We start from the raw sequence: 10986 nt of genomic DNA, 5'->3' as shown, positions 1-10986 counted from the left end.
AACAGTTCCGATACATTTTTTTCAAATGGGGGTTTCAAGAGTATATGATACAATAGCAATATCTCCAAAGCATATTTATTCTCCTGATTTATCATTACTGAATTTGTTTTACTGAGACAGGATGAGTAGAAACTTTACAAATTCACTGGTCCAGACAGTGAGTACCAGCGATAACGGCCAGAATTCTCCAGTCGTGCGCACCGTGTCAACACTGACAGTGAGAATGGAGAATCATAGAATCCTACAGTGCAGAAGGAGGCCATTCAGCCCATTGAGCCTGCACTGACAACAACCCCACCCAGGGCCTACTCCGTTTACTCCACGTATTTTTCCTATTAATCCCCTGGACACTAAGGTGCAATTTAGCATGGCCAATCAGCCTTACCTGTACATCGTTGGAGTAAAAGATGTTGGAGGAAACTGAAGCTCCCAGAGGAAACCCACGCAGACACGGGGAGAACGTGCAGACTCCACACACAGAGTCACCCGAGGCTGGAATTGAACCTGGAACCCTGGCGCTGTGCTAACCACGGTGCCACCAAGCTCAGCCAAATCTTCGTTCACAGCAGCGGGACCGGATAATCCCAGCCGCGGGCAAGGTCGGAGGATTCCGGCTAACATCTCTGGCGGAAACAGCTTTAGCTTGAATACTACAACATTTTGTAAACAGTGGATTCGCAAAGCATTATAAAAGCAATGAAGCTTAATAATTATGTTAAAATAATTATTTATTTATTACTCTGTAGTTTTCACAGCAAAGAGTATTGTTTTTCTAAATATTCAGAGTAAGGATCCAACCCCAACTGTACAGAAAGTAATTCACAAGTTCAAAATGTCATAAGTTATAGGAAAAATACACTATCAGAGTAGAAATGTATTCAAAATACAGGCTTAAAGCATCAGGGATGTATTAAAGAACATAGAAAACACTGTATTTTGTCATCATTTGTATCCAAACTTCATGTCATGTTAAAGGAGGTAACACAATTCTTTTTATTTTGTTGTAAAGCAATGACTTTTTAAAAAATACTTTTGCTGCTGCTCCTTTCCTCCCAGTGTCACAGCAGTTTGTTGATGGCATTGCCTTTGTATCAAATTCCTGTGCTCCAAGAAAACCAGCCAACGTGAAGAGTCTGTGGACAAAAGCCATTCCTCGTCAGCCATAAGTCATCATGCATAGTTGGGAGTCGTGGTTGCTTCCTGTTCACTGCTCAATGAGTTTCACAATTTCAGAGGCCAAAGATGCAATGGCAATATCAGTGTGGGAGCTGGAAGGTATAGACAAAATATTGTAAATAACTAGAAAAGATTCTATAGCCCTCATAACAGAATTCAATCAGATTTTGATTTTTTGCTGCATGAACAGCACAGTGGCAAGTGGTTAGCACTACTGCTTCACAGCTCCAGGGACCCGGGTTCGATTCAGGCCTCGAGTCACTGTCAGGGAGTCTGCACGTTCTCCCTGTGTCTGCGTGGGTTTCCTCCCGTAGTCCAAAGATGTGCGGGTTAGGTGCATTGGCCGTGCTAAATTGCCCCTTAGTGTCTAGGGATGCATGGGTTAGAGGGATTAGCAGGGTAAGTATGTGGGGTTACGGGGATAGAGCATAGGTGGGATTGTGGGGATGCAGACTCGATGGGCAGAATGGCCTCCTTCTGCACTGTTGGGATTCTATGATTATTTTTAATTTTAATTATTATTGTCACATTTATTGGGTACAGTGAAAAGTATTGTTTCTTGCGCACTAAACCGACAAAACATACTGTTCATAGAGTACATAGGGGAGAAGGAAAGGAGAGGGTGCAGAATGTAGTGTCTGGATAACCACAAAGAAAAATTAAGTGATCGGGTTGCAAGCTGTGAGGAGACCACAGAGAGGCCGCGAAGGAATAGTGACCGGTTAAATGAGTAGGCAAGAACATGGCAGCTGGAATACAATGTACAGACGTGGTGCACCATGGAAGGAAAAACAGAAATGCTGAACATCCTTTAAATCCTGAGAAATTGGGAAATGTTTGTATTTAGGGTGCCTGGATGTTCATATACACAAATCACCAAGCACAATTAGGAAATCAAATAGTATCTTAGCCTTTACAAATAGATAGCAATACAAGACTGAAGAGGTCTTACAGACTTGTATACGCCCTTGGTGAGACCACATCTGTGTAGTGTTTTAGTCTCTTTATCTGAGAATGATATACTTTCCTTGAAGGGAGTGCAATGAAGGATCACTGGACTGATTCCTGAGATCAATGGATTGTTTGACAAGGAAAAATGAGTTCAATGGGCATACATTCTCTGGAATTGAGAACGAGAGATAATCTCATTGAAACTTTTAAAATGTCTAAGGGGTTTGACAGGGTAGGTGCTGGGAGGGTGTTTCCCTTAGTGAGGGAGTCACAGTCTCAGGATAAGGGAGTGACCATTTGGAACTGAGATGAAGAGAAATTTCTTCATTCAGAAGGTTGTGTGATTTGGAATTCTCTATCCCAGAGCTTTGGATACTCAGTGTTGAGGATATTCAAGACAAGGATTGATAGATTTTTGGATATTAGGGAATTAAGGGATGGGGGAGAGTGTGGGAAGATGGAGTTGAGGTAGATAATCAGCCACAATTGTACTGAATGGCTATCCCTTGTGTTCTTATGAGTTCGTAAGAAAATGCTTGCATATCTAGCCTTCACCTGCCATTTCGTTAGCTCCTCTCCTGAAGCTGCTGGCTCCCACCATGGTTCACATCCATGGACACTGTGAGCCATCATGTGCCCTGTCCATGTGGCATTCTACATTTGTGAGTCTAGGGGATGAATACTGATAGACTATTCATCTGTGAAGGAAATATAGTCAATGTCAATCCCCTCCATGCCTGATGCCCACACGCAGGCACTTTCAGATAAGGGTACATCCATTGTATATCCATCATGAGTATGAATCTTCTCTCTGATATCCTCTACCAAGCTCAGGGGCCTCTCTGACCATTCATGCTGTCGCTATTGGAACTTTGGCAACTCAGCTAACTCAGCCTTGTGGATCTTTCTGGCATTTGGGAGTCAGATTTAGTCCATTAAAAGTAGAGCAAAATGAATGCTTATTTTCAACCAAAACCATTCTTACGCCTGATTTATTCCATTCACAAGGAAGAGAATCATTCAAACTCACTCATAATTTATAAGATCTTAAAAGTTAAATCAACTGGGCAATTGTATTACTTCCCATTATGTCTTCTCCATCGTTACCATGAAGTGGATTTGCTTTCAAGAACATTATTATTTTTTCCACACCAGTACCCCTGTTTTACTGAGACATTGTTCCATCTGCATCTATGCAAGGTTGCAAAGCCGGCATGCTGTATGAAAATATCGGGCGGGATTCTCCCATCTCATTCATACCTGCCCCATTGCCGTTGAAAATGGAGAATTTGGCACTCAGTCAAAACTCCATTCACTGCAGCGGAGAATCCCCACCACGGACAACATCAGAGGTTTCTGGCGATCAAAGTTTATTTATTAGTCACTAGTGAGGCTTATATTAACACTGCAATGAAGTTACTGTGAAATTCCCCTAGTTGCCACACTACGGCGCCTTTCCGGGTCAATGCATCTAACTAGCACATCTTTCAGACTGTGGCAGGAAACCAGAGCACTCGGAGGAAACCCACGCAGACACGGGGAGAACTTGCAAACTCCGCACAGACAGTGACCTAAGCCGTGAATCGAACCGGGGTCCCTAGCGCTGTGAGGTAGCAGTGCTAACCACTGTGTCACTGTGATCATGTCTGCAGATGATAAAGGAATATTTCTGGGAGACCTTGGCAGACCTTTTAAAGCATCTAGGCTGCTATCTGAGACATTGCTATATTGCTCCAGCAATGAGGCAACATGGTAAGCTATGCAGATATGGTGGTGGAACAGTAACTATATAATGTATTGTACATCTCCCGCAGTCAGGTGAGGCATACACACTTCCTATTTATTGTCACCACGATAAAAATGAAGAATTGTTAAAATATGGTCACAACTCATTTGTGTTCGGTACAGTAGAAGACAGTGATTCTTTTGTGGGATTGGGCTAAAGAAACTGTAGAATATTTGCCATTGGGTAAGGTTCTGTAAAAAGGTAAGGTACTTCTGGAAGCTGCTGATTATTTAAAAAATAAAACATCAGCATGATAAACACTACACTCAAACAATGTACCAAAATTACTCGTAAGGGTGCAAACTAATGAAGCAATTTTAATTCTTCAACTGACCAAAAACCAGTACCAGGCATGATATAAAGAGTAGGCAGTGGTAATATGGTCATTAATAAACAGTACAAATCAAATATGCTTACAGGTTATACTAATAGTGGTTCTACATTTTCAGTTCAGTGTTGTTAAATCTTGTTTTAAGAAATCTAGACTGCTAGAATTGTAGAGAAAGCAGCTACTGGAGAGAAGGGAGAAAAACACGGTCCAAGTTTACTCATCAATATCTGTACCTCCTGGTGGGCCGTGGACAGGATTGGGTGCAACTGTTAAACGACTGGCAACACTGGCTAGACAAGGTAAACACAGTAAGAGTTTTAACAACACCAGGTTAAAGTCCAACAGCTTTATTTGGTAGCAAATACCATTAGCTTTCGGAGCACTGCTCCTTTGTCAGATGGAGTGGAAATCCATAGACAAGGTAACACAGAGGCAACAACACCTCAGCCTTTTGATCAGGATGGCTCAATTTCTCAATGGAAAGCACCAGTGTATTGAAATGATGTCAATCTTTGATACTGCTTGGTCCCAGGGCCCAACTCCACTCCTCAGGCCTCATTTACTTCATGGCCTTGACCCCACTGTCTGTCTCCCAGAACCCTTGACTCCCTTATCTATCAAAAGTCTGTTTAACTCAGCATTGAACATATTCAGTGACCCAGACGCCACTGCTTGCTGGGGGAGAGCATTCCAAAGACTAATGACCCTCTGATAAAAGGGTCTCTGACCCTCAGCTCATCTTAATGGAAAACCCCATATTTTTAAAATGTGTCCCGTAGTTCTAGACTCTCCATGAGCAGAAACATCCTCCCAGCATGTACCCTGTCAAGCCCCTTCAGAGTTCTATATGTTTCAATAAGATCACCTCTTCACTGTACTTTCAATTAACTTGTGTATTTAAATGTAAGTTTTGAAATATTTTATCTCGAGTGCAGAGATTGTGCAGCGACCCTACAGTATAAACCTGACAACAGATGGAGAACAGGAAGACCTTTTAATATCAGGAGCATTAAACACTCTATTGACACCAATATAAATGTAGGTATAGTAAGCCAAGCCTAAGCTAACTGCATTGTGATACCAGGCAGTGAATTACAATTCTATCATTTTGACAACTGAGGGGATGTAGCTCAATGGTAGAGCAATTTGACTGCAGATTAAGAGGTCCCAAGCTCAAATCTGAGTGTCCCCTTCAGTGTTATAAAGAACAAAGAAAATTACAGCACAGGAACAGGCCCTTCGGCTCTCCAAGCCTGCACCGACCATGCTGCTCGACTGAACTAAAACCCCCTACCCTTCCGGAGACCATATCCCTCTATTCCCATCCTATTCATGTACTTGTCCAGACGCCCCTTAACACTCACTATTGTATCTGCTTCCACTACCTCCCCAGCCGCGAGTTCCAGGCACCCATCATCCTCTGTGTAAAAAACTTGCCTCTTACATCTCTTTTAAATTTTGCCCCTCGCATCTTAACTCAATGCCCCCGAGTAATTGACTCTTCCACCCTGGGAAAAAGCTTCTGACTATCCATTCTGTCCATGTCCCTCATAATCTTGTAGACTTCTATCAGGTTGCCCCTTAACCGCCGTCGTTCCAGTGAGAACAAACCAAGTATCTCCAACCTCTCCTCAGAGCTAATGCCCTCCATACCAGGCAACATCCTGGTAAATCCTTTCTGTGCCCTCTCCAAAGCCTCCACATCCTTCTGGTCGCGTGGCGACCAGAATTGAACATTATATTCCAAGTGCGGCCTAACTAAAGTTCTATAAAGCTGCAACATGACTTGCCAATTTTTAAACTCAATGCCCCAGCCGATGAAGGCAAGCATGCCGTATGCCTTCATGACGACCTTCTCCCACCTGCGTTGCCACTTATATTGACTTTATAAGGGCAGCACGGTGCACAGTGGTTAGCACTGCTGCCTCAGAGCGCCAGAGATCCAGCTTCGATTTCTGGTTTGGCTCACTGTCTGTGAAAAGTCTGCATGTTCTCCCCATGTCTGCGTGGGTTTCCTCCGGGTGCTCCAGTTTCCTCCCACAGTCCAAGGCATGCTGGTTAGGTGCATTGGCTATGCTAAATTCTCGCTCAGTGTACCCAAACAGGTGCTGAGTGTGGTGATTTGGGGATTTTCACAGTAACTTCATTGCAGTGTTAATGTCAGCCTACTTTTGACACTAATAAATCAATTTTTAAAATATACTTTGCAACATTTTCTATGAGCTAATTGGACAACCTATCTAAAAAAATCATTTCAAACATCAATCATTCCTTAAACTCGAGTTCATCCTCCTGCCCATATTCCATCTCACACAAGTCCCGTAGACCCATCCCCATTGTATTCACTGACCTTCACTGGCTTCTAATCCAGCAACATCTCAATTCAATTTTAAGTTTCTTATTTTTGTTCTCCATGGCCTCACACCTCTCTATCTCGTCTCTTCTCTTTCTGCTTTAGTTGTGTCAGCATCACAGCCTAATATCCATATTCTGCCAACCATGATATGGATGTTGCTGGCCAAACCATGCATGACCTGGGTCATGAGGAGATGGTGGACATAATCATTTTTTATTAATCAATAGAATTTGGACATCACTGGCTGGACCAGCATTCATTGCCCATTCCTAATTGCCCTTGAGAAGGTGGTGGTGAGCTGCCTCCTTGAACCACTGCAGTCCATGTGGAGTAGGTACACCCACAGTGCTGATAGAGAGGGAGTTCCAGGATTTTGACCCAAGAACAGTGCAGGAACGGTGATGTAGTTCCCAGCCAGGTTATAGAGTGGATTGGAGGGGAGATTCCAGGTGGTGCTGCTCCCGTGTGTCTGTTGCCCTTGTCCTTCCAGATGGTAGTGGTCATGGGTTTGGAAAGTTCTGCCTAATAAGCCTTGGTGAGTTTCTGTATTGCATCTGGTAGATGATATACGCTGTTGTCACTGTCTGAGGGTAGTGGAGGGAGTGAACGTTTGTGGATGGGTGCCAATCAAGCAGGTGGTTTTGTCCTGGATGGTGTCAAGTTTCTTGATCATTGTTGGAGTTGAACTCAACCTCCTACAACCCTAAAGCCCTCTGATATTCCTGCACATCTCCAATTCTGGGCAGTTGGGTATCTGTGATATTAATCAATCCACCACTGGCAGCCATGCTTTCAGCTGCCAAGGCCCTAAGCTCAGGAATTCTCTTCCTAAATCTCTCCAACCCTCTTTCTCCTTTAAGGCGGGCCTTAAAACCTAACTCATTGGCCAAGCCTTTAACATTTTTTCCTAATATCTCTTTACATAGCTTGGCACCAAATTCTGTTTGGTAACACCCATGTGAAGCACCTTGGGACATAATGCCACAATAATGGTGCTATATAAATGCAGGTTGTTGTTGCTACTGCTGAAGTAAAAAAGCTAAACCTAACCTGTGACAGTGGTTGTCTGGTGCACGAAGGCCCGGTTTTCTCATGGTCTGAAATGGACAAGCACCAAATGTAAAAGTGTCTTTAGTCACACAAAGCTGTGAGGGAAACAAAGGTCCCTCTGGAATTCAACCTCAGCCACTGCAGTGTGAGCTTAGAGGCTAGTCAAGCTTGTTTTCATTATTAATGGGCTTTACTACCTCTCATCCTAGTTAGGTGCTATTTAACACCAGAGCACAGCATCCCCCTATTGAAGGGCTCTTCTTGAAGGCCCTTGTCTTATTGTTTGGGACATTGGGGAGTGCCCTTCAATTGGTCTCCTGTGCTCCTCTCCTTGTGGTATTGCTCTTCCTGCTATGGGGGCCTTTTGGAGGCTGTTTCTTGGGCTGGAGAGACATCCTGGTGCAGGCGTGTGTTCTGTCGGGATACCGCAGAACAGATGGGCCTGGAATTTAAATGGAGCAAAATAAAACCATGGCACAAGCATGCAGATGCAAAGGGCATGTGACTTGTGGCATAATAGGAGGCACCTATTCCGTAAGAAGATTGCAAAGGCCACACAAGTCTGCAAAGCTATTTTAACTCTACAGATCGATTTCTTCACATTTACACTGGCAGGAGAGATTTGTCACTAATAGCTCTCATTGAATCATAGAATCCTTACAGTGCAAAAGAGGCCATTCTGCCAATCGAGTCAGCATGGACTATTTGACAGAGTATCTTACCCAGGCCCTCTCCCCTGCCCTATTCCTGTAAACCCATGCCTTTCCCATGGCTGATCCCTCTAACCTACACATCCTGGGACACTAAGGGCCAATTTAGCATGGCCAATCCACCTAACCTGCACATCTTTGGACTGTTTTAAAGTTTATTTATTAGTGTCAAAGTAGGCTTACATTAACACTGAAATGAAGTTACTGTGAAAATCCCCTAGTCGCCACACTCTGGCGCCTGTTTGGGTACACAGAGAGAATTTAGCATGACCAATACACCTAACCAGCACATCTATCGCACTGTGGGAGGAAACCAGAGTACCCGGAGGAAACCCACGCAGACATGGGGAGAACGTGCAGACTCCACACAGACAGTGACCCAATCCGGAATCGAACCCGGGTCCTTGGCTCTGTGAGGCAGCAGAGTTAACCACTGTGCCACCATGCCGCCCCACTACTTCATCCAAGGTAAAACTGCCTAGAAGTGTCCATTAAACAATGGACGAGAATAACTTAGGCTAATCCACTCCTGTCCTCAACTGTTGTTCAACCTTTGAGGTAAAACTGGAAACTCGCTGTGTTATGAATTTCTGTTTTGTTAAGCATATAAACATTATTTTGCCAAAGGCGTACTTTGTGGTTTGAAAGTTATTTTCATGTACTCCTGGTACTTCAAAAACTTCCTTTTGGAGATGTAAAGGCTAAACTCAAAAGGAAGCAGACAGTAAGCTGGTAACTGGCTGTAAATGAAAGCAACAACTTTCAGAATCTTTCATCATGCAACCCAACCCTGCTTACACCAACAATTGATCAAAGTCAGTCTCGAGGAAGAAGCTGGAGGCTTTCAGAGGCTGGTTCAAGTGCAGTCTTCCTTCAGTCGCGAAGCACTGTAACATGATAGGTCTGTGGTATGCATCTGGCATATGTATAGAAAAAAAAAGTTGGCTGCTTATTCAAAGGCTTGGAAATTCCTTTAGGCCTGAGGGTTCTCACCTGGCAGCTTGGGCCAGCTTTTGTAGGGTTTCAATGAGAGAACCTCCTTCGTTCTTGAGGCTTTCTGCATGTTTCTCGTTTGAGCTTACCTGGCAAGGAAAATGGAAAACAATATTTGTCAGCATGAATGGTGAGAGTGGACATTGTTTTAATTGCTGCTTTGAGATCCATTTAAATACATTTAAGCTCCAAAATTTTTGGGATTCCACTACGGGCCCTGGATTGGGATACCATCCCGAATTATTTTAGTATTTGGGACAGGTGATCTATGCTGGGAAAGCTCAACGCAGTTCACAGTGTGAAGGTTAAAGGTGTTTCTAAGTGCGCTAAGCCCTGCAAGAAGCAAAGGGGTTGCAGTCAGAAGCTAATTGAATCCTCGGTGCCTATATTTTTGGGACTTATGATGGAAACACACATTTCATAGAATTGTTAGCACAGAAGGAGGTCACATTTGCTCTCAGCAGACATGGCTTTCACTGAACCAGACCTCCAGGAATCAAAGAACTAAGAACAGTACAACACAGGAACAGGCCCTTTGGCCCACCAAATCTGTGCTGACACAGATGCCTCTCTAATCTAATATTTTCTTGCCTCTACGTGATTGATATCCACCTAATAATTAACAACTGTATCAGATGTCAAGGGGTATGAGGAGTAGGTGTTGTGATAGAGAATCAGCCATGATCACACTGAATGGCAGAGCAGACTCGAAGGGCCGAATACTCTTGCTCCCATTTTCTATGTTTCTCTGTGATACTGCAATCTGTCGTAATGTAATCTTGGGGAGCTGGTCCTGTGCATTTGGTGTCAATATAGAGTTCTCTACACAAGTGAAGCCCAGCATGATTGCAGAGACTTGGACTGAATGCATCAAGGAAGGCAATGGCCCTTGGACAGTGGTTTCCTAAAATTACATACACTATAACATTGAACATACAAACACTAAGATTCAGGGGGATAGAGGTCCGTGTTGTACTGGACAGTCTGGTTTTTAGCTGATACCGGATGGCTTCACATCCAGTTTTGTGACCTCTGCCATTGTTTACTTATGTTTACAACACTGATGTTCCCTTTAACATGATAATCAAACACACAGCTTTCTATATTTCACTCCCAAGTGTCTGAAATAATATAGTCTAGACATAGAAGTAATTTAGTTTGGTCATGGAGAGGCACTGACTGCACACCTCTGCCAAACCTGCACTGGGAATGGAACGAAAAACACAGTTGAGTAAAAACAGTTCCCACCAGAGTTCACAATAGCCAATGTGTAACAGCGTGGCAAGATGAAAGCAGCCAAGTGTTTATTGTAGCAGCAGAGTCTTAATGACATGCTTACATGCCCCTGACAGAAGCCTATGTGAGAAAGCTGCCAGATCAAACCCTTTCTGATTGAAGAGCTCCAGTGTCGCAGGTGTTGGATGTGATGCTCTTGTTTGCAAAGTCATGCTGCCTCTTTTTAAACTGCATCTTTCGAGAGATACATGGCCCCAACATGAAGTGCTAGTTCATATTACATTAGCTGGCAGATTCTCGCATCTCATTTCTCCTGAGACACATCCCACAACCTAGGTTTCAGGAATCTACTGTAATGGATTGAGGGTACGCACTTGTTGGGCAGCTCCATAAATGC

At 43.6% G+C, this 10986-nt stretch overlaps 1 protein-coding gene across 1 annotated transcript in view; it reads right to left on the bottom strand.

Annotated features, from left to right (window-relative positions):
• Nucleotides 1-712: 712 nt before the first annotated feature.
• ulk4 (unc-51 like kinase 4) overlaps nucleotides 713-10986 on the bottom strand; it is a 381891-nt gene continuing 371617 nt past the window's right edge. Inside the window, exons 36-37 of the mRNA XM_078229306.1 lie at nucleotides 9354-9442; nucleotides 713-1268 (exon numbers count right to left, since the gene is read on the bottom strand). Of these exons, the coding sequence (XP_078085432.1) occupies nucleotides 1205-1268; nucleotides 9354-9442 (153 nt within the window). The 3' untranslated portion in view covers nucleotides 713-1204. The remainder of the gene's footprint in view (nucleotides 1269-9353; nucleotides 9443-10986) is intronic.

This window comes from Mustelus asterias, chromosome 2 (genome assembly GCF_964213995.1).
Source record: "Mustelus asterias chromosome 2, sMusAst1.hap1.1, whole genome shotgun sequence".
In the NCBI taxonomy this organism is placed as follows: domain Eukaryota; kingdom Metazoa; phylum Chordata; class Chondrichthyes; order Carcharhiniformes; family Triakidae; genus Mustelus; species Mustelus asterias.
Note: the sequence above shows the minus strand (reverse complement) of the source record. Positions and strands in the feature narration are given on the sequence as shown.